Source organism: Acytostelium subglobosum, assembly GCF_000787575.1.
Source record: "Acytostelium subglobosum LB1 DNA, scaffold: scaffold1, whole genome shotgun sequence".
NCBI classification, from domain to species: Eukaryota; Evosea; class Eumycetozoa; order Acytosteliales; family Acytosteliaceae; genus Acytostelium; species Acytostelium subglobosum.
In genome coordinates this window covers 1,757,324-1,782,256 of record NW_012236531.1, presented here as the reverse complement: position 1 = coordinate 1,782,256, position 24,933 = coordinate 1,757,324, and the positions used below count along the sequence as shown (strand labels likewise).

Below are 24,933 nucleotides of genomic sequence, written 5' to 3'. Positions count from 1 at the left end.
CTTCAATCTGGTTGGTCACAAACATCTCAATGAACTTACTCTGGTCTTTGACAAATCACCAATCAGATACAGCCGGACACCAACTGAACCATCCTCACCTCTACTACATCAACCGATCATATCTCAACTTTCAAAGATGAACACTCTTTCACACTTAATCATCATTACCATGCCAGGACGGAAAATGAAAAGAATACAGGATGCCATGCCATTCACTCTCTTGTATTCATTGCTCCAGTTTATCCCAACAATCACTATGCAGTTCTGCTCATATATGGATAATCAAACAGTCTTTCAAATCATCTGGAGACTTGTCGACGAAACAACAGCACTTCTTGTCTCTTTATCGAGAGCTAATACATATGGAGTATTGTTTTGGAACTTTGGAACAAAAACAACTTCAACAACAAGACCAAAGTCACCACCAAGTGTCCACCACAACCCCAAATAGAGTCACACCAAGAGGTGGATATAACTCCAGTCCTCCCCAGATAATGACGTTGCTCAACTCAGAGAACACTTGAGGAAGAAAACTATTCTCCAGATGTCCAGACTCACGAAGGACATGTTGAGACAACATCTGACCACAATGGGCATTCCAACCACCTCAGACACACCACCATTGACCAATCTTCAGTTGGCAAAGCTATTATCCGAGGCATTGAACCACCCATTGTTGGTGTCACTGCAGAATGATCATTTATTCCGATTACGATGAATATAACTTATTTGTGAAATAATCAATTACGATGGAATAAGTGAGAATCTGGAATATTATTAGTTGGGCATTTAGATCCAATTAAACAACATCAGAGATTATTATTATAGTTAAGATGAATATTACTATAACTACTCGTTTAAAGTGAGAGAGATCAGATGAGATGTTCATCGGGTACACTAAAAAGTAGTGTTGGTGTCAACTTGCATGTCATCCTTTGTGTTGTCATCATTCTGGGCTTGAAAAGGAAAGCACTAAAACTTGATTGAGGTTGTGTGTGATTGCAAACTTTCAAAGTAGCAGCACCGAGTTCCGCCCCTTTGCACCATTAGCTGCAATGCCAACCCTGCCTATGAAAGGTCACAAACACACACACACCCCTCACTACACTCTCTAGAGAGTGGAAGAAGTGTTTGATTGGTTCACTTTAATCAGGTGCCTCCGCTGCTCACTAATCCCTCCAGCAACTCCTATCTATCTATCTCTTTATTAATCAAGCACACATACACACACACACACACACACAAATACACACAACTGTCTCTCTATCTCTCTATCTCTCACTCTGTCTTTCTGCCTAACCCTCACCACTCTCACCTCCTACACTCTCCAACACACACTGAATACCATAGTCCAATCCTTCTTACTTATATTCAGCAGTAATACGATGATTCATTCTTACTACAGATAATATATATCAATCATCATTAACAACAACAACAACAACAATCCACTGTATAAACACTTAAAGAACGTTAAATAGAGATATCTTATTATCTCTATACAATTGCAATCAACTCTATTCCTACACTTGTTAGTAATAGTTTATTACCCAAACACTCTGTTTATTGTCTCTCTTTCTTCCAAGTCACATTGTAAGACTGTCAATCCCCATTATCCCTATCTATATCACAACAACCAACAACAACAACATGACCAACAACACTATCAATGAAGTATCATCCACGGCTTGTGTCAATGCATCTGCTGGATCAACGTCGCAGACTGTGACACCAACCACCAGTCCAACATTAAAGGGCAATTCCATGTCGCCAGAAATCCAAAGGGAGCTGTCACTAAAGAGTTTGGAACTGCGCAGAAAGGACGATGAAATCAACCATCTCAAGAATGTGATCGACCTATTGCAACAGCAATATGCCCAAGAGCTCTCCATCTGCTGTCAATACTCTGACTCTTTGGCCAAACTTCAGAAAGAGTTACAGACCCTAAGAGGTGAGAACATGTCTAAAGAGGAGCAGGTATGTTTATCAAGTAATTGAAAGTGGCGAGAGAAAGATATGTCCATTACTAACATCATGGTAACACATAGTACAAGAAGCAGATTGGAGATCTTCAACAGAAGCTTTACACCTCTGTCAAGATATGAAGCAATATCTACTCACTCACTCAATTGATATATCCCTCTCATTACCATTCTATTACTATTGCCGATGATACTAATTAATTAAAGAGAGTTGTTGACAACCCCCGTATGACCTATAATGTACTGTACAGTTTACTTTGATCGACCATTCAATCTCTTGGATTGGCCGCCACCGCCACCGCCACCACCTCTTTTTGTTGTTGTTGTTGTTGCTGGCTCTGGATCAGAGTCTCTTGAATCCGCTTCACTCTCGCTCATGCTCTCACTTTCACTCTCGCTCTCACTCTCACTCTCGCTCTCGCTGTCCTTCTTGCCTCGCTTCTTCTTTGTAGCAGCAGGTTTCTTCTTGGCTTTGGTCGCCTTTTTGGTGGTAGTCTTGGCCTTCTGCCCTTGTTGCTCCTTCTTCTGTGTTGGCTTGGATATGACAGTCTTCTTGGCCTTTGTGATGGTCTTGGTGTCGAGCTCATCATCAGAGAATGATGGTGGCGGTGCAAATTGACCAGGAAGCAGGTTGGCATTCTCCATGTCGTACTTGGGCTTTGTGGACAACAGATGGAAGCTTAGATCATTGACCTCCTTCTTCTTGCTCAACGCCACTATCTCCACGTTGCCATTGTTGGCCAACTGCAAACAACTGGCAAAGCGGCGACAGACATCGTATGGCTTGACGTCCACCATCAGATCCTGGAAGGAGATCACCATGTCCTTGTCAATCTTGTCGTCTTCGAGGGGATCATCTTCGTCTAGGTTGCAGCGCGTCTTGACAATGCTGGCCAGGTCCTCAATGATGCGTGTACTGTAGATCTCAATGTCAAATGAGGGTCGATGGTTCTGCTCGTCCAGATATGGTGTGATGCGCTGGTTCCAATCATTGAGGCGCTGCATCAGCTTTGTCTCTTGCAGGTAGCGCTCGGCGCCAGACATATATTCGTTGACATACTTCTGGCACATTGACTCATATGTCTCCTCCTCATGGTCGGTACGGTTGATATTGTTGCTAGACGATGTGTCTGGTCTCTTGCCAATGTTTTGTCCTTCCAGAACCGATGGATCCCAGCTTGTTGTGTTAGGTGGTTCACAAGGGGTCTCCCCATCACCATCCACTGCTCCAACGTCATAACCATCATCGTCGTCACTGTCATCAAAGTCCTATGTTKWTGATTGATTGATTGGTTAGTGACAAGTCCTCAATCCATCCAGTTCATCATGATACATACATATCCACCTCCACCCATATCCATATAAGAGTCCTCGTCGTCTTCTCTGCCAGTTGGAATAGAATCTGGAATATCACCATTGGGTTGCTCCACCTCAATACGGTTCTAAGTTGATGATGATGGGTAAGTATGTGTGCCCGCACAAAGACCCCATTGCGACAACTTAACATACCTTTGCTATTCTGTCACTCCTGGATTGTTTGATGAACTTGGTGTATATATAGGTCAGCTCTTTGAAGTAGCAACCCTTCAATGGTAATGACTTGGTGGCATAGACAATGAGCTCACTTGATCCAAATTGGAGACCAGCCTCAACGTTCTGGGATGACCTTTCTGGTTTCTTCTTGTCCGAATCGATCAAACCATTCGGTATCTTCCAGGTCCTACCCTTCTTGAATGGCTTCTCCGTGGTCTCCTCATGTGGATCGAGTAGTGTCCACAAGTTGACTGCCTTCTTTGCTGCTCTCTGTTGTTGTTGTTGTTGTTGTTGCTGCTGTCTTTGTCGTTGAGCATCATCAACATCTTGGTCACCAGTGGTGGTGGTTGTCTGATGTCCTTCACGGTCACTGTCATAGTCTGGACCATCACCTCCACCACCCCAGTCATTGTCATCCGAGTCGCTATCATATCCTCCATCGCCACCACCGCCTCCTATCATGTCGATATCGCTTGGTCCACTGACATCTCTTTTATCCGGGTGTATGCCCAATGTTGAGGTATTCAAGTCATCACCAGTATTGGCTCCAATGTCATTATTGTTGTTGTTGATTGATGAGTACCTGGACAGTGTTGAACCGAATATAGCCTCTTCATCATTCATCATATTGGAGAGTAGTAGGGCGCCACCCTTGGTCACCTGACAGGTGTTCATCTTGAAGTCATACTTCTTGGTATCGCCATCAGCACCACTGCCACTGTTCTCATTGTTCAGTGACTCCATGTTCCTATCATTGAGTGATGTCAACATGGCCATTGTGTTTGAGCTGTATATCGTGCCCAAAGTGGCATCACCATCACTCTTGTCCTTCTGTCCTCTGACACCCTTTCTTCTGTTCTTGGGCTGGGTGCCACCCTCACCATCACTATTATCATCTCTCAAATCAATATCATCAGCCTCTGTATTATGAACATTGTTAGTATCTATCCATTCCATCCATGTCCAACAATATACATACCCTCCATATCCAAAGGGAGGAACTCTGGACCATCTTCAAATCTTACATCACGGTCATTTCCATCCTTGTCCAATGATGAGTTCTGTTCCTTTCTCTTTCTACAGGGTGCCAGTAAGTCAAGTCAGTACACCCTGACCAAGTGGACACATCAATTAATGGTGTTGATCCATATCAAGGAAGGACTTACCTTCTGTCAGCCAAAAGATCCAAAGTCTGATAGAGTAGACTATATAAATACTCCACCTTCTTACTGTAGATGACGGCTGATCCTTGAATGAGCAGTGCTGCCTCTGCAAAGTTGAGTGACTTATTTACACCATCAAACGTGAATGTGATCTTGGACAGCTCCGATAAATAGTCCTCTAACTCTCTTGATATATCTATGCTCCAGTTTTCTGCCAGATCTCTGATTGATCAAATGATTGATTGATTGATTATGTGTCAGACTCCAAACTTTATACACTCATATTGTGTGTCCCAATACAATAGATTGTCATCATCATACCTGATTGGCTGAAGTAAGTAGGCAAAGCGAGACTCTGTCTCTGCTGCTGTCTCTGTTGACATGATGTTGTTGTAATTGGTATCTCCGTGCTATGCTATATTGATGTACCTGCGCCAGAGATTGATTCTATCCTATCCCTCGATTCTGTTTTTGGTTGGCTGCTGCTACTGTTGTTGTTGTTGTATGTATATAGATATATTTATATATGTTTGATAACAATGAGAACTGATCATTCTCTATCTCTCTCTCACTTCCCTCTCATCATTGATTCAAAATTTGAATTTGGCGCCAAAAGTACCCCCACACCAGGTTGTAGCGTTTCCAAAGTTCGTCCCGTACTTCCATTTTAACATCAAATGGATTGATTCCTTTGTTTGATGGATTATTATTGTTTGATATTGGAAGATTATTTTTATTACTCCATATCCATATCTTCATCATCGTCTTCGTAGTCCTCATCATCATCCTCATAATCCTCATCGTCGTCTTCCTCGTCATCGTCCAACTCAGTATCATTGTTGAGGTCGATGTTATCGAGGAGCTCAGCCAGATCGACTTCATTCTCGTTGTCATCCTCGACACCAATCTCTTGCTTTCTCTTGCGTCTCTCTGCCAGAATGTTCTCGGCATTGTCCTGTTTGTAGAGGTTGATCTTGCCACGCATCTCTGAATCCTGCTCAATGTCACGAGCAAACAGCTCCTCGTCCTCGGCCTGTCGCTCCAGGTCACCCTTCTTCATCTGCTCGACGGCCTCCTTGTTCAGTCTCTTTGTTCTCCAATGACGCTGGTAGTTGATGTGTGAGTAGGTCTTCTTCACCAGAATGACCTCTGGCACCTGTTGCTTGGTCTTGATGCTTGTGAAATCATTGTCGTTCAGCACGGCAGTGCTCAGGTCATAACCTAGTGCCATATCACCAGCGTTGAACAGATTACCCAAATGAGTCCTAATGTAAAAGGTTGTATCGTTCGAGCCAAAGTCTGATGATCTTGCTACCTGTATATCTGCCATGGCAAACTGTTTGTTTGGTGTAATAGTTTGTTAGTTAGTGACCTGGATTGACGGAGCAGATGTGTGGGCCAACAACTTACCTTTCCTTTCCTCTCTCCAGTCAATGTGACATCCAAAACAACAAACTCAACCAACTGCTTCTGTCCACAGAGTGATCTGAATGGATGACTCCAGAATGAGAGTGCATTGATCTCTCCTGATTGAAGGGTATTTGGATCGATAACGTGAATCAAGTTGGATACCTTTGTAACCAATACAATTGGTCTATTATCAATCAACACAAACATTTGTTAGTAACATGTTCACAAAGAGATGATGGATGATGACGATGATGATGACGCTACATACCCTATACCTCCTAGAGAATGCATGACCTTTGGTGACATACAGACTAGCTCTTCCTTTGAGATGGGGACAATCTCTACTGAGAAGGAATGTTTGTAGTTGGCATTGTTGTTCTGCTCATCGGTAGAGATGAGCTGCTCGGAACGCTTGGTCTTGATGGGCACGAACGAGGAGACAAACTCGACAAACTTGTGACCGTGGTTCTTGTTGCTAAAGTAAAAGTCCAGACCGTCAGTGCGCTCCTTGATGTTCAGTGTCTGGCTGTGAGCGTTGTGCTTCAGGATGATCTGCTCCAGGAACAAAAAGGTACGCTTGTGGTCCACCTTTTGACGCAGCTGGACGACGGCGTTCCAGGTGTCCTTGGCCTCGAACTTTTGGCACTTGGGACACTGCTGGCCCTGTACGATAAACTCGATGATGAACACCTGCTGCAGGATGGCGCTTGAGAACACCTCTTTCTGGATGGTCAGCTTGACCTTGAGACGACGCGAGTGAGGCTCGGTCCACACCCAGCCTGCATCGACCAGCTTGACCTGATTCAGTCCCTTGACCTTCTTAATGCACAGAGTCAACAGCTCTCTAGACTCAAGCTCGCACATGGCCCAATGATTGGGTGGTTGGAGATAACGATTGCATCCACGACACCACTGAACGATCAGCTGCTTTGGAATGCCCTCTGTAATATCAACCTGACTCCTTATACAGTTGACACACATGTTTGATGGGTTGGCTGGGATCAGCACTCCACACAAACAACATAATCTATTATATATATATAAATGTAATTAGTATTACTGTTCTTCAAAGTGTGTGTGCCTGTGAGTCGTTGAAGTAATCTAGAACACGTACATGTTTGATTGAGTTTGTTGAGGTATATACTCCATTCTATCTACTATATCTATATCTATATGTAAATGTATTTAATATTTATGTACACTGTTTTAATATGTGTACTTATTATTATTACTGCACTGTTTGTATAACAATGGTTCTTTGACCGTGGGTGCACTTGAACCCTCTTCTCTCTGTCTCTCGCCCACACCTCAAACATTGTGTTCCATTCTCCAACGATTCGTTCGTGTGTGTGAGAATAAAATATTAATTGATTTTAAATCATTTTTGGTGATCTCGAAGATTGACAAGGTTGAATGAATTGCAACAGATGAGGAGCCCTGTTGGCAATTAATTGTTTATTGGATTATGAGGAGGAGGAGAACCAACAAAACAAGGAACATAGACACTGCTTGATGTGGTGTAGAGATACTACCAGTAGATGGATGGTTGGTTGTCGTAGTGGTAGTTGATGGGCTAGCAGTTGTTGTCGATGTTGTAGAGGTTGTTGGTGTGGCAGTAGTAGTCGACGTTGTCGAAGTAGAGGTTGTTGGAGAACTTCCAGTGGTGGAGGTAGTAGAACTGGTAGAGGTGGTGGATGTTGTTCCCGTGGTGGACGTTGTTCCAGTTGTGGATGTCGAGGTAGTCGTAGGAGCAGAAGTGGTGGTGGCAACGGCGGTGGTGTTGGAGGTAACGTATGGACAGTAGACAGAACCAATGGCAGACTTGGGCAATGGCAATATTCCATCACACATGAACTTGTATGGTCTGCATTGCTTCATTGTTGGCATGGAGGCACAGAGACGCATGTACACCAAGTACACGTCACAGGGCATTGGAACACTGGTGCTGGACGTGGCGAATGGACACTTGGCGCAATCATCCATATCCATCTCATTACACATGTCAATGACTTCGGCACTGGCGTTCAATGTCGTGATGAGATAGGATATGGGCGGCATGTTGGTGCATTGTTGGACGACGGAGCCTGGAGCACACATTCCATCGTAGTTCTTGCAGCCCTTGGCGGTGATGTTGCCCATGTGGTCAACCTGGCAGGCATCGGCGAGGATGGAGAACGGTTCACAGACACCGGAACTGGCGTTGGCAGACTGGCACGACTTGTAGATGCTACAGGCGGTGTAGTTCACATTGGTGAGGTTGAGACAGAGAGTGTCGAGGTCATTGGTACAGTTGACTGGAGCGTAGGTGAAGTCAGTACAAGACACATTCTCAGGGTGGTGGAAACAGGGGTGGTGGGCACTTCCAATCGACACGTAGAGTGTAGCAACTAGACAAAGGATGGCGATCAATGTTAGCTTCATGTTTGTTCAAACAATGCAACAACAACAATTCAGACGAAGAAGATAAGGAGGAAGTTAAAGAGGAAGTTAACGAGGAAGTTAAAGAGGAAGTTATGAAGAAGACGAAGAAGAACGAAGTAGACAAACAATAATAATAATACGAAGGGGAACAAGAAGAGGACGAGGAGGAGGAAGAGGAGGAGGAAGGGGAGGAGGAAGGGGAAGAAGGGGAAGAGGAGGATGAAGAAATAATTAGAGTTCTCTCAATTTGTATGTGTATCTCAGTACCTGTAAAGAATTAGGCGACAAGACGAATGACACAAGAAGTCGGTGTCTCTCATAACACATCTCCCGCCTCCTTTGACTGACAGTGAACAAACAACGAGCGACAGCTCTGAGAGGGCGACACACAACTTTTAAGAAGAGACAGAGCAATGGTTGATTGGGTTGGGTGGCGACAACACCAGCCATAGAAGTAAACAACCAAACTAAGGGGATGATTGAATAGGGGATGGACGTCCCAAAGACAAAATGAGTGGCGCACCAAATGATGATGGTGTTGTAACTGGGTATGTGGTGGGCTGCAAGTATCGCCTGCCAATCGGCAATATTTATAATAAACGAATAAGATTGATTGGCATGGGGGGACACCACTTCAGACCAACCCGTGCGCGTGCTATCTACAAAGAATAAATTGAACAAACCGAGTACCAGAGGCTCCCAAAGATTATCTAGAACCATTCATTGCACGACAGTCCTTTCAACTAATGCCATTGTATCCAACATAAGTAATAATAATTATTATTATGAGTGAGCTAGGTAAGGTGATGGTATATACAATCACCACTTTATTCTTTGATTTATACAAGAGGAACAGTTTCCTCAGCAGACTTCTTCTCCTTGTAGTATGACTTGTCAATGCTGACAGAGTGCAATACTGCTGTTGGGTCACAATATGGGGTCTCACCATTGTTGATTGACAGCAGGTCCTGAGACTCTTCGTTGGCGAGTCCGTTGATGTCCATTGGGTTCTCCTCGTCGGTGACGACAACCTCGAATGGATCATCCTTCCAGTTCTCTGCAATGTACAACTTGTTGACGACGTAGTACTGCATGATCAGAGAGAGCATGGTCAACGAGCCAATGAGCAGGGCCAACAAGAAGGTAGACTGGCCGCACTGTACATCATCCATCCACTTGGCATTGAAGAGCATCGAGTACATTGTTGGGAAACCACTGTTGATGAATTGATCGACACCAGAGACGATACACCAGCTGCCATAGAATGCTGTAGAGGTCATCAAGCAAACGAATGGAGACAGGGCAAAGATCAATGGGAAGATGAAGAAGAGGGAGCTGACGGCCATCTGGAGGCTGGAGGAGAAGGGTGCAACGGACATAATGGCATTGCACATCCAAGTGGCAGTGATCAGACCGATGAAGGCACAGGGCAGACGTTTGTAGCGAAGGAATACAAAGGAGAGTATCAAGGAGGCCAGGAATGAGACGATAATATGTACAGGGGTGGCCAATGGGTATGACTCGGAGATCCAATAGATGGAGATGGCACCTACACCGGAACCAAAGAAACTCAACAACACATCAGAGTATTTAAATCCGAGTGTTGTAACTCCAGCACCTCCTGTCAGGTATCCAATGCCAATAAGTTGTGAAATACTAAGTCCCAATACCATTTTTCCAATTTATATTTATATATATATAAAATATTAATTAATGGAATAATTATTATTTGTTGTAATAGTTATAGAGTATATATTGTATAATTGATCAAAGAGTAATGAGTGGAATAGAGATGTTATATTGGATAGTGGAGGGAGGGCATGTTGTAGAAGCCATGTGGAATTTAAATGAATGATAGGGGTCTTTGTGTGTGTGTGTGTCAATCTATCTGAAGGAGTGCTACTTCAGAGTGGATGACTACGATCATTCATACACATAAACACACACACACATACACACACACACACATACATATATAAACCAACAAACCCCATCCACCCACTCAATGGATAACAGTGATAGACTGTCTGTAGCCCAAAAGCTTGAACAACGCGAGGAGGAGAGAGCAAGGGAGAAGAAGAAGCAACATCTCCTCAAACAAGAGCGCCAACTCGACCAGAGCGCCTCGCAAAAGATTGCCGATACCCTCTTACAAATCAACTCCCTATCCAATGGTAATAGTGTTGATGATGCGACCTCCACCATTGCCTCTTGAATTGAACTGAACTGACACCTATCAACAACACCACACATTCGCACTTCACTCCCTCACTCACTCAATCACTCAATCACTCACTCATCAACAGACATCATTGAACAGTTGTCACAGGTAGAGAAGTTGAAGGCTCTGCCCAAGGATCAACTTGATGCTGTATTTAGTAACACACAAGAGGGCATACTCTTGATCAAACAACTGTTCAATGAGACATCAATAATGTTGCCACAGTACGAGATCAAGAATGTCACAGAGGTATGAAGTGCTTATACTTGTTCACACAATCATACAACACAACACTAACACTAGTCAACTAGATCATTGGCAGACTGGAGAGTAAGCTACTGGAAACAAAGAATGCTCTGGCACCAAAGCAGAAGTTCTCATTTGTAAAGAAGGCAAGGAAGACAGAGTCTGACCAACCAGCGACAACAACAACATCAACTACTACATCTGCTCATCATCAAGAGGAACATATAGTTGTTGATAGTAAACCAACAATCAATATTGAATCAATCAGTAATCTCAAAGGACAAACTATTCAATTCCCATTGGACGCATTGACATCAAATGATGATACTCCAGTGATCAATGACCTCACTGTTTCAAACTTGGTCGAGTGCAAGCTGAACATCACCACTACATTGACATCTCTGAAAGTGGACAACATCACTGGACCCTCAACCATTCACTCCACCATCGATATAGATGGTTCAATATTCATTGACAATTGCACCAACACAACATTCTATCTCTCTGCCAGGCAGGTCAGTATCATCCTACACAATTCATTGGACAACAAACAACATCCATCTAACTAACCTTATCATTACCCTTAACAACAGATAAGGATACACAACTGTGAGAACTGTCAATTCTACATTCATACCAAGAGTCATCCAATAATTGAGGCATGTCGGTCAATTGGATTTGCACCATATCGACAGGATGATGACAATCAACACTGGAACCAAGTCAATGACTTTGATTGGCTACAGAGCAAACAGTCTCCAAATTGGCATATCATACCTGATTCAAATAGGACATATCTGTAGGAGGATAGTTGTCCTCAATCAATATATAATATATACTACTGGCCAGATGTTTGATCCAGGCCTCTATTTATTCGAAGATTACTTGTTGTTGATTCCTTGATTACACTGCAGGAGCCACTGATAACTCTCGATAAACAAACAGAGCATCACTTCCTTTGGCTGGGACATTCTCAGCTTTGATCGACCTGACATCGATGTCCTTTGAATGGAAGCTATCGATTGATTTGAGCGCAGAATTGAGCCCATCGTTGAATGACTTGTGATCGTTTAGATCCCCAACAATCAGTACAGTACATGTGGCCATACGTACAGAATCCAACAGAGTCTTTGAGAAGTGTTTACTGTTGGCACGGTATCGAAGTGCCGTTGTCTCCATGTGATCCTTCAATGTACCATTGCCCATGCCAGCGTGATATGATACTGCAGAGTCAATTGGATAGGCAAGCTTGGCTGCGAGCAATGCTTGCAGCAGTCCAACAGTGTTGTCAAACTCATGAGTGTCATCCATGTCATTGATAAAGTATACAGTCCTTGGCAGAGCAGAGTTACCCTCTCTACAAACTTGATCGATGTCCACTTTATCTTTATCATCATCATCATTAACTTTGATATGTACATCCTTGTCCTCGTCATCATTTTGTACTACAATAGGGATGTCTACCTTCTTTGTTGGTGGTGGTTGGTTGTCATTATTATCTCGTTTATCATGTAAATCATTATTATTATTATTGTTATTATTGTTGTTATTGTTGTTCTTTGTATCATCATCATCATCATCATTATCCTTTGTATCTATAGTATCATCATCAACTCCTTTGTATTGTGGCTGTTTATGACGTTCATTTTGTAGTTGTTCATCTTTATGTTGTGCTCTCTCTAGACTATAGCTCAAGAATAGATAGTAGGAGAATAGAAACAATACAATAGCAACGAATATGAAGAACTTCTTTCTCGTAGCAAACATTATTATTATTATTATTATTATAAGTTATAGAGTTATATCTATCTCCTACCAAACATTATTATGATAAGGCCGAAATGAGGCAGCTGCGAACTACTTCAAAACATTTCCCGCAAGAAGCATAATTTGCGTCTAGATGCTCCATTCATCCTATAACAAGATATCTGAGAGAGAGATAGACAACAACATGCGCATAACTCTCAAGAGATATAATAGATGATGTTCAAACCTATCAACTGAACAAACAAAGATACATACTTCTGTAAATTTGTGTCACGTGGACCTATCTCTGTTATGATCAGATCATAATTATTTCTTTCTTTTTGGTCTTAGAACCAATGTGACCAGCAGAGCAGATTCATTCATTGTTTGTGGGCAATGAGGTACATCATTAGTGTGATGGATGTGATGATCGCCAAGTCTAGGCAGCAACATCATCATGTCTGTCCAACCGCCATTAATAGAACAACTTCTTATTTTTCAGATATTAATACATGTTGACACATTATTTGTATCTCGCCAATAGTCGAGATTATAAAAATCATCCAAAACTGATTTTATCTTTTGTGTCGCTCATCCTGTCAGTTGATCACTTTGTTTATTTCACTGACAGGGAGGTACCCTCTGACAAGTGACACTCTCATCGGATGATTTTTTTTTTTTGACAACTGGTCGAAAGTTTCTTTGCAGCCTGGTGGGCGAATTGGCATGAGAAACAAGGGGGGATCAGAGGTAGAGGTGGATCTAGATTCCACATACCAAACCTTACACCAGTAGATATAGCAAGGRACACCAGTAGACACACTGCCTACCTCTCCATGTTGGGTGGTCGTATAACTTTTGGTACATCGTCTAAAACTGTTATTGCTCTTGATGATGATGTTGTTGTGGTTGACAGCTTCATCAATCTATCAATTCAATCCTGTCATTCATTCATTCAGTCAGTCTCTCTATTCAACAATCATTCCATCTTTATACAAAGAATAAGAACAACATTATATACATATTATTTATACACATGCAAGACTAATTATAGACTATTGTCATATTATAAATCATTCAAACATGTCAATCAAACTTTCAACATTGTTCAACGGATTGTTGTTCATAGTATTGTTGTCCTCTACTCTTCTCGTTTCAAGATCAGAAGGCTACAGTATGTGTCATTGTTATTTCCTCATTGTTTTGGATTCCAACAGCAGTCCAATCCAAGGTCTAACCCCCAAACAACGGTCATTTAGAATTTAGAGCAGCCAACTACACTGGCACATTCTCAAACAGTTCATTGCCAGCTCCATTTGAGACTGAAATGAATGGATACTACAACTTGACTTATAATGCAACAAGTGAGACTGTCAGCTTCTGGCTCTATGTCAATGATACCACCATCTCAAAGAGCATTAAGCAGGTCAATCTTACCGCCGCTGAGCCTGGTCAGAGAGGCGAGAGACAAATAACATGGTCCACAATCTTTGGAAAGTACTTTGGTACCATCTTCACGTTTAGCAACCTCGGCAAGGGTCTCAACTCATCGACCACCATTCTCATGCAATGTCCAGACCAATCCAAGAACATTCAATTGTACATTGATGTGGGCAACACCTCCACAATCTTTCTCCGTGCTCCATTGATACTTGAGGCCTACTATCCAAATCAAGACAACATATCATGTGATCCAACGCCAGCAACAACCACTACCACCACAACTACAACGACAACAACAACTACTTCTCCATCTACAACTACAGCTACAACTGTATGTTCATCAGTTTCATGTACTACTTCAGTGACAGACGCATCTACAACTACTACTGGCCCATCCACAACTACTTCTACCACCACGACCACAACAACCATTCCACCATCCACTACCAGTACAACTACAATGACAATGCCATCTACATCTAACGCCAACTCCATTTTTTCACGTCCTTCCTCCTTCTCCTTTTCCACTCTCCTCCTCTCTTTTTCCACCATATTTATTTCTACGTCCATTACCTTATTACTCTAATAAAMCTAAGGTGATCATCTCTCTTCTTCCTCTTCTTTGTGATGAGACAACGATGTCCATTACCATACATAAACATCACTCAACCTACAAGTGTATTTAGTATTACAACTACAAACTTTGATATACTTATTCTAAAAATGGATGCAGGGATGCATCTTCAAAAGATCATCTTTGAATCGTTTCACAGCATCATCTCAGAGTCACAAACAGATAATTATAATACATACATATAAATAACAACAATAATGGCATGCACTGAAGAAGAGTTTATGGAGATATTGGGTACAGAGGTGTACATTGATATGAATAAGTTGACGGCAGTGTCAAGACATGGTATACCTGAACGTGTTAGAGCAGAGGTTTGGAAGTACTTGTTGGGTATATCAAAGAATGACAAGTCAGAGGAGGAGCGTGTCAAGAGTCAACAACAACAAGAGTATAAAGAGATAGATAAGAATGATTCGGAGATTACGAAAAGGATAAGGAATCATCTAAAGAGATATCAGATACATAGTAAAGTAAGTAAGCTATAATGTTTGATTGATTGATATTGATTGAGTAATGTACTAACCAACAACAACAACAACAGGAATCAAGAGTAAAGTTTGATTTACAATCTGTTGAGAATAGGAACAAGATAGAGAATATCATTATATCTTATATCAACTATAATAATGATATAGAGTATAACTTTGGTATGCTGGCTATATTGGGTCCATTCATGTGTACGTTGCAGTCAGAGAGTGAGACATTCTACTGCTATGTATCAATGATGAAGCGTATCGAAGAGAACCTCGCTCAGGATAGCATCACTACCAAACTGTCCAGATTCATGATGTACTTTAGATCACTCATTCCTGAACTGTAAGTGTCTGTCGTCTCTCGATTGATTGGACGTCATAATGTGGAAGTGGACTAACATTGCATTTAGGTTCAATCACTTTGAGGAGGAGGAGATCAATAGCAATGACTGGGCCATGAGTTGGCTTCAGTATCTGCTCAGTGTTGAGCTGCCTTTGGAGTGTGTGCTTCGTCTTTGGGACACATATCTGTCGGCACAGCTTGGTCTTGATCTTCACATATTCGTATGTTTAGCCATCCTAATGAACTTTTCCGAAGAGCTACTCGAACTTGAGCACTCTGAGATACTTGGATTCCTCCAACATCTTCCAGGCATTGACATGGATCAGGTAAGTTTGATTGATTGATTCGAATGTAGTTGATGTCATGTGACTAACGACCACTTCATCATCATAATGATCAAACAGATCATTGCACAGGCATACAACATTAGAGATGATATTAGAGCCAATAGCGAGATATGATCAGTCGACTGGTTGATTGACACGTGTCAGGTATCTTCAGAATTGTGGAATGCGGGAAGAATAAAGTCATTCATTCGCACCTCAAATCACCAATGTGTGGGGGGTTAGGGGCAATATCCCTTGAGGAACATCACTACTACTTCTTGTCTTTGTCACATCAATCAATCAATCGAATAATAGTATAGTAGTAGTAGTAGTAATAGAGGTATAGTTATAATCTATTATATACACCACACCATGGAGAACAATACTGGTGGATTGAGCCAGTTAACTTCACCATTGGACAATGACAAGATACAAAAGATCGTTGCCAACTATCAGAAGTTAAAGACACAGAATGCTGTTCTAAAGAAGGCTATCATACAAGTAATATAGTTGTTGTTTGTTGTTTGATAATAATGTGCGATTAACAATATCATCATATGTATAGGAACAACAAAAGTCTGGTGATTTGGATAAAGAGTTGAAGGAGAGACAACAGGCGTTGAGTACTGCTATGCAGGAACATGATGTATTGGAGTTCAACAATCAACGTCTTACAAAGAGATTGCAGACGATGCAGGATCAGATGAATGAGAAGAAGGAGGGTAGTTCATTCAAACTGTTTGGTTCAAAGGTGGAGTTACAACGCAAGGATGAAGAGATCAATATACTGAGGAGCGAGTTACAGGAGAAGATAGATGACAATCGTATGATCTAGCTTGAGAGTGATGATGATGATTATAGTGATGGACGGATGTTAACACCTTCTGTATTACCAATAGAGAGTCTACATAGTGTAGCCAATGAGAAGGAGACTGCATTCAAGATGATGGAGACTCATCTGAAGCAGACGATCGCAGAGAAGGATACTCTGTTGCAAGAGAAGAACAAACATATCGAGGAGTTGATCCAGTCTCAGAAGGAAAGCGAGTTTAAACTAGTACAACAGACACAAGGATTAAGAGATACTATAGAGTCACTGCAAGCTGGTGTTAAGAAGTAAGTGTAGACTATGATGAACATCATATTACAGACTAACTGACATGTCTTTGTTGTTGTCATCAGGTTGATATCAAGCATTAGACTACGAGATGATCTGTTCGAACAGACAAACGAGTTGATTAGGAACTGCATCGACAATACGCCTGTGATCACCTTGGTATGTAGTAGTAGTAGTTGTGCATGATGTTCACCATCCATTCTTACTTACTTACTCTGATTGATTAGGACTACCCTCTTGAGAATGTAACACCATCGAGTGAGAGGATCAACTTTGAGAGCTTGGTATTCGACAAGGACTTCTCAGTGGATATCAACAAGGACTCTATCAACACTGTTATCAATCCTGAGCATTGGAAGCCAGCATATAGAACAATGGTTGCTTATCTTCAATCAATATTCTCACAACATCTCTCTGAGATGTCCACAATCATTGGCACCCATCACGACAGGATCAAGAACTCTGACAATGTCAACAAGAAGGAGATGACCCTATTGAATGGTATGATATCTATACCTTTGGCATTATCCAGTGATCAGGTGATCACCTAAGTCTAACCAATCAATCCAATCACAGACAAGTTGAACAGATTGTCATTGGAGAAGGAGGAGAATGCATTCACACTCAATACCGTCAAGGACGACTTGACTCATAAGGAGCATCTCTTGGTCACTGCAAACAAGGATATCGGAGATTTGAAGGAGACTCTGGATAGATTGGTAAGTTATACTATCTACATTGAGCAAAGTCCAATCAATCACTCATTCATTCAATCAATCAATCCAAACAACTAGACATTATCCAACAAGAAGTTTGAATCACAGATAGAGACAGACATTGCCAACTATGCATCAATGAAGCAAAAGCTTGAGAAGGATATAGAGGAGTTGAATGCCAATCATAAGAATGAGGTTAGACAACTATCCGATCAACACCAAGGTCTACTGAAGCATCAGAGGAATCTACTCAACTCCAAGATTGAGGAGCAGAGATCTATTATCAGTCAGATGGAGAAGAAGTCACAGCAACTCGAGCTCTCACTGAAGCAGCTGAAGCAGCAACCTCAACAACAACAAGCACCTCAACAAACATTGGTCAATCTGATGGACGACGATGTCCAACCTACTACACAACAAGCAAGTCCCTCTGTTCAATCCACTGCCACACCACCACCATCTTCATTCTCACCAAGCAGTTCACTTGTCGATGTATCTGGTGACATGGATAGCCAACTACAACAGGCAACATCAAGTTCACCACATTCTCCATCACTTGGTGGTCACCACCAAGAGAGTGTAGAGGGCATAACTGAAGCCAGTACCAACAAGGGATCAGGCAGTGGAAGCAGTGGCACTGGTAGTCCAACCTTTGGCAATGACAACATTGTCGTGGTCATTCCAAATCAGAACCAAAACGAATCACCAATCGCAACAACAAGCATTGACGTTGCACCATCAGGCAGGTTCAAGCTCAAAGTACTCGATGAGACTGGTGAGGCATCAGATGTATGTATTGCCTTGATCAATCAATCATTCAACATTCATTGCTAACACATTGTCATCACCAACCAGTCACTCAACTTCTCATTCGAGGACAAGGAGAGGGAGAAAGAGATGAGGATATTCTATGAGAATAAGATGAATCAATTGTTGAACAAGATATCCAATATTGACGCCAAGGCATTGAGATACTACGAGCAGTACAACAACCTGTTGAAGAAGGGTCAGTCCAATGACAGTGTCAAGGGTGAGTTGGACGAGGCACTCAAGCAGGTCAAGAACACCAAGGATGAGTTGGAGGTCACTCGCGTCAACTATGACATGCAGATGAAGTTGTTGACCGAGCAGTACATCTCACTCAACGAGTCATTGATGCACGTCGACTCTGAACTGATCAGAATCAAGCAACACAAAGTCCTCTGTGCCAAGTGTCGTGCATGGAATCCACTCGAATCAGTCTTTTCCTCAGAGAACCATTCACTCTCATGTTGCAAAGGAAACCATCCTCTTCAAACAATAATGCCATGATCACATTAATATATATATTATTATTTGTATTACTCAATCCTAATCAGGGTCAACGTGAGGTCAAATCAACCCCATTGATGGTGGGTTTGAGCCAAGATTGGGGGTTGTGTAATGAGTGTTGTTCAATTAACAACTGGATCACACATTCATTCATTCATTCTACATTCTCATTCATTCATTCATCACACCAATATACACATATTACTACTACTGCTACAATATATATTATATATAACAATGAAATATAAAAGTACAAGAGGAACTGTAAATGGATTGTCATTCATTGATGCTGTAAAGATGGGATTGGCTGATGATGGTGGATTGCTTGTACCAGAGTCAGTGCCACAGGTATCACAACAGATGTTGGATCAATGGCGTAGTCAATCATTCCAAGAGATATCATTCAATATATTGTCAATGTATATCGATCGCTCAGAGATACCAGAGAATGATCTACGTGATCTTGTTAATAGATCATATGCCACATTCTCAAACGATGCCGTCACACCTCTCAAACGACTGGATGAGAACAACAACACCTTCATACTGGAGCTGTTCCATGGACCAACCTTTAGCTTCAAAGATGTCGCCCTGCAGTTCTTGGGCAACCTCTTTGAGTACATTCTTAAGCGTGACAATGAACGTCTCTCTGTGGTCGTGGCAACATCTGGCGACACTGGAAGTGCAGCCATCCACGGTCTCAAGGGTCGCGAGAATATCAACCTCTTTGTGCTCTACCCCGCTGGCAGGATCTCAGCGGTGCAGGAGCTACAGATGACCACAGTGCTCGATCATAATGTACATCCACTTTGCATCTCGGACTGTACCTTTGATGATTGTCAATCAGCCGTCAAGACGATAATGAGTGATCTCACCTTCAAGAAGGCCCACAACCTAGGGGCGGTCAACTCAATCAACTGGGCCCGTATCCTTGCACAGATGGTCTACTACTTCTACGCCTACTTCCGTGTTCAAGACATACTAGGTGAGGGCAAGTCTGTCACATTCTCTGTGCCCACCGGTAACTTTGGTGATATACTGGCTGGATTCTACGCCAGAAAGATGGGACTGCCCGTGAACAACCTCATCGTATCCACCAACCAGAATGACATCCTTTATCGCTTCTTCTCCACCGGCGAATATAGCAAGCCCAACACAGTCATACCAACAGTGGCGCCAGCAATGGACATCAATGTGGCCAGTAACTTTGAACGATATCTCTACTATCTTTGCAAGGAGGACCCTGCCCAGTTGGTCAACCTGATGCATACATTCAACACGACTGGACGCTTCAGTATGTCGCGTGAGCAGATGAACAGTGTCTCTGTCAACGATGGCTTTGTGTCCTCATCAGTAGGACACCAAGAGATATTGGACACGATTGCAGAGTATCACAAACAACTCAACTACCTTATGGATCCACATACAGCTGTTGGTGTGGCCGGTGCCAAGGCACACGGACTATGTACATTGACCAACTATGCCAATTTGAGCAGGCCGGCAGATGCCCTGGTGTGTCTGTCCACTGCACATCCAGCAAAGTTTGGTGACACTGTCAAGGAGGCTACAAAAGGTCAGGTTGACATTGAGAACCAGTTTGAGCCCACCAAACAACTGCTCCAACAACAATCTACAACATCCAAACTGAACAAAATCGATCTCAAACTAGATGTCAATCAAATCAGGGACTACGTATCAAGTCAACTCGGTGCCAAGTGTTGTAACAACACTCATCCATAAGGTGGTACACACTGTTCATCAATCATATTATAACCATAATAATACGTCATCATCAAACTTTATTTTTATTATTTGTTTGCAAAACACCAAAAAACATCGTCTTCTTTTCAAAGTACTGAGCACCTTTCAATTTCAAACACAGCTCAAACATCATCATACTCATACACACAAACAGATACACATAAACATAAACACAAATACATCTTCATTCTTTTCTTTTTCCTTGTTGTTTTAGCTAAAGACAACGGGTGTCAACACCATCCACTCACCCATTATTACATCGTTGAGGAGGAGGCTGTTCAACAACAAACAAAGCAAAGCAAAAAGCAAAGACACAAATAGAGTTATATATTTAATCAATCAAACAAACTTTAGTAATAGTATTCTGCTGTGCAATCAGTCAGTCATAGACCAGTGGTCGTTTGGGAGGATGAACATCAATCCTCAGGTTACTTCAACAACATCATCATCATCACCTCTAGCATCATACGATTATATACCTGGAGCGGACGACGCACCAACTACACCAACTACACCAACAATAACAACAACAACAACATCTACAACTTCAACAACATCAACAACAAGTACTACAACAGCAACAGGTACTTTGACACCTACTACGACAAGTCGGTTCAATAATAACAACAACAACATGACATCATTCGATTTGGCCAACTCTACCAACTCTACCAACTCTGACAGTAGCAGTGGTTCATCTGGATTGACCACCTCTACTGGTTCAAACAATGGCGTTACAGGTCTGTCTACATCTGGCGGTGGCGGTGGTGGTCCATCAGATAGAATGACAAGTTCACCAAGTATGTATACATACATATATGTTAATGTTGTTGAAGTGAGGTGCATGCTAACATCATTCATTCATTCATTCATTCATTCATTCATTCAACCATAACATTAGAATCAAGTAGTCAGAGTGGATCACCATCAAACAATGAGGATAGTTATTACTCAATGGCCAAGATCTATCTAAACAATAGACCCAATCATATGACCAATCAACAGAACCTAGGTAGAATAGAGTTCAACATGAAGTCTGAGGATCTCGACCAATCATGGTTCCACAAAGAGGCCACCCGTGATGTTTCAATCGCATTGTTAACCTCCAAACCAATTGTAAGCACCTCATAGGCAGGCAGGCAGGGAGCACGTGAAGGAAGGGACAAACAACGCAATGTCCACTTACACACACACGCGCGCGCACAGGGCACATTCTTGATAAGACCTAGCTCACAGCCAGGTAGTTACGCAATGTCCTGGGTGAAGACTCAGGGCGGTGAGATTGGACACAATCTGATCTATGGTCTATGTCCTGGATACTCACTGAAACAGAATCCAACCAGTCCCACCGACAGACATTGGACTCTGCAGTCGTTGGTCGAAGGTTGCGACTACCTCGACCTGCCCATCACGGTCAATTCCTCGACGGCCTCCATCACCAAGTCATCCAATGCCAAGACCAACAGTGAAGTTGTCGGTCGAATCATTGAGAGACTATACAGCAACGATTCAAATCTTTTAGAGTTGATGTGGAGTCTACGTATCATTGGAGAGAATGCCAATGAGAACGTTAATCGATGCGAGAAGAGGACTTATGTTAAGTATGTAGGACACTCATTCAAGTTATGTGTATTGTGATGATGACTAACCTTTGATGACTCGCATGCCAATCAGATATTGTGATGAAGAATATACAGCACCAGAGATATTACCTTTGAATGGAAACTCATTGTCGCTAATTGCACAGAGTCTTCAGAACAATGGTATCATTCACTCACTTCATATCAATGGATATGAGGGTTACCTTCGAATGAGCTTCACACCAAACATTGGTGATCAAGAGGCCAGTGCACTTGCCAACATGCTATTGAAGAACAAGTCACTCACTCTTCTCAATCTAAGCATCAACGAAATCACAGACACTGGTGCCAAAGCAATAGCCTATGCATTGAAGTCAAACAGGTAAGCATACATCGCCTGTCCCAGTCTCTACCTCGAACAACCAAACTAACAACATAACTACATTATAGGACATTGAAATATTTATCATTATCCAATAACTTCATTGGAAAGGAAGGACTTGTGGCATTGTCAGAGGCCATAAGGGTGAATAGGACATTGGACTTTATAGACATCTCCAATCAACTGTATAAAAGCAGGAATATAATCAACCTTGTACATACCAACATCGAAAGAACACTGATAGGACTGCTGGAAGACACATTGAAGCGAAAGTGTGAGCTGCTGGGCATATCGCACCCGATCGAAATCGAACGTCCAATGCACCTGTCCAACACCAACATTCACAACGTGTCGTTCCAGCAGCTGCCCTACTTCCACGGCTACCTGATGAAAGCGAGCGCCGAGAAGAGACTGCGATGCTTCAACACGCCAGGCAGCTTCCTGTTCTACCTCAACTACTATGTGCCCAACTCGATATTCCTGGCGTACATCACACAGCGCGACGGCGTCAACGAGATTGTCCACCGCATGATACACCGCGTCCACTTTGGCTATAGATTCGTCAATGGCGGCCTCGGCAACCAGGAGGAGTCGCGCGACGAGGTCATGGAGGAGGAGTCGCTGTTCAACTTCCAGATCAACAATGGCAGCAACTCAATGACGCACTCCAACATCTACGACTACAACTACCGCTACCGTCCAAGAAGGAAGGGATGTGGTCTGGTGATACCGACACTGTTTGAGTTCTGCTCATGGGCACTGGCCAACAGTCCACACTATGAGGTCATCCTAAAGGATCTTAGCGAACGAAGCAGTCTGATAGGTGAGCGTTTCCAGGACATCCACGATCTGGTGCCATTGTGGGGTGCCAGGGATGTCCATCCAGTGGTCTCTCTACTGCACAACACCAAGCAGAGTATCTCTAGGAAGGGTGTCTACTCTACACTGGCACAACTGTACAAGCTCAACAAAGGCAAACTTTCATATCCAGTCACAAGAGATAACTATCATGCATTGAAGTTAAAGATCAAAATACGAGATGATAACAACAACAACAATAACGTCAACAACATATAGATGGATAGATAGATAACAAACAGATAGAGATAGAGACAGAAGTAGACCACAACAACAGTAACAATAAATTCAAACTTTATAACCTCAGCCATTGTCCGCCATTTCGAAACGACACTCTCACCGCCATTAGACCAGTGATCGAGAACGTAGGATGTCACATCTATGGCAACTGTACCTTCTGCTTATCATTGCCCTTATCAATCTCCTCGCTGCCAAGATGGCTTGTTAATCAATTAAATTGATTGATCGTGTCCAATTGGATTAGATTCCATTGACTTTTCCCTTTGTCACCATAAATTCCACTTTTTGGAGGAATGATGATCAAAATAAATATCTGGACCACTATCGTTTGGGGCTTTTATTGTTCATTGTCTTTACAACATCTGTATCACTACACAACAACATAATACAACTACAAACATAACAATGGAACTTTTACCATTTACCATACTCAGACATATAGTTTTGAACTTTGAGGACAATGTAGACAGGTTGATGTTGACTCTATTGTGCAAAAGGTTGTTTGAACACAGAACAAAGTATCTACAGTTCGATACCGATACACTACCTCTACTCCACTCGTACAAAGAAGAGAGTATTGGCATGCGTTCCTACCGCGAGATCATACACAATGACATTCAGAACAAGAAACACTCAATAGTTGTATACTCTGGCGATCCATCTAGTGCACGAGGTTCTGATCGACACTACAACATAGGTATGGAGTGATCATATCAAACAGATGAGGAAAGAGTCCAATTACTTACAAAAGGGACACACTCAGACATAGATATGGGATGGATAGAGGATATAATGAGACTCCCAAACATTGCATGTATCAAGTTCATTGATAGTCACCAACACCCATTCGATCAGGTGTTTTGGAACAGTTTGGAGGCATTCTTTGCGCACATCACTTCAATGAACATTAAGGATATATTCTTCTCATCGAATTGTAACATTAGCACATTGGACCTTAGTAAAATACCATTGAACACCTTGATCAACGGCCACATGGGATCATGGACACCGAGCAAAGTCAACTTCC

The 24,933-nt window shown here is 42.3% G+C and overlaps 13 protein-coding genes across 13 annotated transcripts; 8 read left to right on the top strand and 5 right to left on the bottom strand.

Moving 5' to 3' along the window:
• Positions 1 to 1,650: 1,650 nt before the first annotated feature.
• Positions 1,651 to 2,105, top strand: SAMD00019534_007430 (hypothetical protein; the record flags this gene model as incomplete). The annotated part of the gene is made up of 2 exons (XM_012904176.1): positions 1,651 to 1,977; positions 2,049 to 2,105. 2 exons carry the CDS (start codon positions 1,651 to 1,653, stop codon positions 2,103 to 2,105), a joined length of 384 nt encoding a protein of 127 aa, XP_012759630.1.
• A 129-nt stretch (positions 2,106 to 2,234) lies between these two features.
• SAMD00019534_007420 (hypothetical protein) lies at positions 2,235 to 5,061 on the bottom strand (the record flags this gene model as incomplete). The annotated part of the gene is made up of 6 exons (XM_012904175.1): positions 2,235 to 3,251; positions 3,320 to 3,424; positions 3,492 to 4,435; positions 4,495 to 4,592; positions 4,682 to 4,900; positions 5,000 to 5,061. The coding sequence occupies 6 exons, from the start codon at positions 5,059 to 5,061 to the stop codon at positions 2,235 to 2,237; spliced, it is 2,445 nt and encodes an 814-aa protein (XP_012759629.1).
• A 353-nt stretch (positions 5,062 to 5,414) lies between these two features.
• SAMD00019534_007410 (hypothetical protein) lies at positions 5,415 to 7,237 on the bottom strand (the record flags this gene model as incomplete). The annotated part of the gene is made up of 4 exons (XM_012904174.1): positions 5,415 to 6,014; positions 6,089 to 6,272; positions 6,357 to 7,115; positions 7,203 to 7,237. The coding sequence occupies 4 exons, from the start codon at positions 7,235 to 7,237 to the stop codon at positions 5,415 to 5,417; spliced, it is 1,578 nt and encodes a 525-aa protein (XP_012759628.1).
• Positions 7,238 to 7,543: 306 nt separating this feature from the next.
• Positions 7,544 to 8,509, bottom strand: SAMD00019534_007400 (hypothetical protein; the record flags this gene model as incomplete). The annotated part of the gene is made up of 1 exon (XM_012904173.1): positions 7,544 to 8,509. The coding sequence occupies one exon, from the start codon at positions 8,507 to 8,509 to the stop codon at positions 7,544 to 7,546; it is 966 nt and encodes a 321-aa protein (XP_012759627.1).
• Positions 8,510 to 9,348: 839 nt separating this feature from the next.
• On the bottom strand, positions 9,349 to 10,182 carry SAMD00019534_007390 (hypothetical protein; the record flags this gene model as incomplete). The annotated part of the gene is made up of 1 exon (XM_012904172.1): positions 9,349 to 10,182. One exon carries the CDS (start codon positions 10,180 to 10,182, stop codon positions 9,349 to 9,351), a length of 834 nt encoding a protein of 277 aa, XP_012759626.1.
• Positions 10,183 to 10,514: 332 nt separating this feature from the next.
• SAMD00019534_007380 (hypothetical protein) lies at positions 10,515 to 11,589 on the top strand (the record flags this gene model as incomplete). The annotated part of the gene is made up of 4 exons (XM_012904171.1): positions 10,515 to 10,683; positions 10,816 to 10,979; positions 11,042 to 11,495; positions 11,570 to 11,589. 4 exons carry the CDS (start codon positions 10,515 to 10,517, stop codon positions 11,587 to 11,589), a joined length of 807 nt encoding a protein of 268 aa, XP_012759625.1.
• Positions 11,590 to 11,882: 293 nt separating this feature from the next.
• On the bottom strand, positions 11,883 to 12,743 carry SAMD00019534_007370 (hypothetical protein; the record flags this gene model as incomplete). Its single annotated transcript, XM_012904170.1, has 1 exon — positions 11,883 to 12,743. A coding segment is annotated over one exon (861 nt), but the record flags the coding sequence as incomplete, so codon positions are not given.
• Positions 12,744 to 13,805: 1,062 nt separating this feature from the next.
• Positions 13,806 to 14,648, top strand: SAMD00019534_007360 (hypothetical protein; the record flags this gene model as incomplete). The annotated part of the gene is made up of 3 exons (XM_012904169.1): positions 13,806 to 13,896; positions 13,982 to 14,496; positions 14,616 to 14,648. The coding sequence occupies 3 exons, from the start codon at positions 13,806 to 13,808 to the stop codon at positions 14,646 to 14,648; spliced, it is 639 nt and encodes a 212-aa protein (XP_012759623.1).
• A 348-nt stretch (positions 14,649 to 14,996) lies between these two features.
• Positions 14,997 to 16,076, top strand: SAMD00019534_007350 (hypothetical protein; the record flags this gene model as incomplete). The annotated part of the gene is made up of 4 exons (XM_012904168.1): positions 14,997 to 15,269; positions 15,332 to 15,615; positions 15,683 to 15,941; positions 16,020 to 16,076. The coding sequence occupies 4 exons, from the start codon at positions 14,997 to 14,999 to the stop codon at positions 16,074 to 16,076; spliced, it is 873 nt and encodes a 290-aa protein (XP_012759622.1).
• A 180-nt stretch (positions 16,077 to 16,256) lies between these two features.
• On the top strand, positions 16,257 to 19,085 carry SAMD00019534_007340 (hypothetical protein; the record flags this gene model as incomplete). The annotated part of the gene is made up of 5 exons (XM_012904167.1): positions 16,257 to 16,442; positions 16,507 to 16,765; positions 16,841 to 17,058; positions 17,859 to 18,563; positions 18,630 to 19,085. Coding segments are annotated over 5 exons (1,824 nt in total), but the record flags the coding sequence as incomplete, so codon positions are not given.
• A 237-nt stretch (positions 19,086 to 19,322) lies between these two features.
• On the top strand, positions 19,323 to 20,822 carry SAMD00019534_007330 (hypothetical protein; the record flags this gene model as incomplete). Its single annotated transcript, XM_012904166.1, has 1 exon — positions 19,323 to 20,822. A coding segment is annotated over one exon (1,500 nt), but the record flags the coding sequence as incomplete, so codon positions are not given.
• Positions 20,823 to 21,480: 658 nt separating this feature from the next.
• Positions 21,481 to 21,977, top strand: SAMD00019534_007320 (hypothetical protein; the record flags this gene model as incomplete). Its single annotated transcript, XM_012904165.1, has 2 exons — positions 21,481 to 21,646; positions 21,748 to 21,977. The coding sequence occupies 2 exons, from the start codon at positions 21,481 to 21,483 to the stop codon at positions 21,975 to 21,977; spliced, it is 396 nt and encodes a 131-aa protein (XP_012759619.1).
• A 120-nt stretch (positions 21,978 to 22,097) lies between these two features.
• On the top strand, positions 22,098 to 23,885 carry SAMD00019534_007310 (hypothetical protein; the record flags this gene model as incomplete). Its single annotated transcript, XM_012904164.1, has 3 exons — positions 22,098 to 22,447; positions 22,521 to 22,808; positions 22,877 to 23,885. The coding sequence occupies 3 exons, from the start codon at positions 22,098 to 22,100 to the stop codon at positions 23,883 to 23,885; spliced, it is 1,647 nt and encodes a 548-aa protein (XP_012759618.1).
• Between the last annotated feature and the right edge of the window lie 1,048 nt (positions 23,886 to 24,933).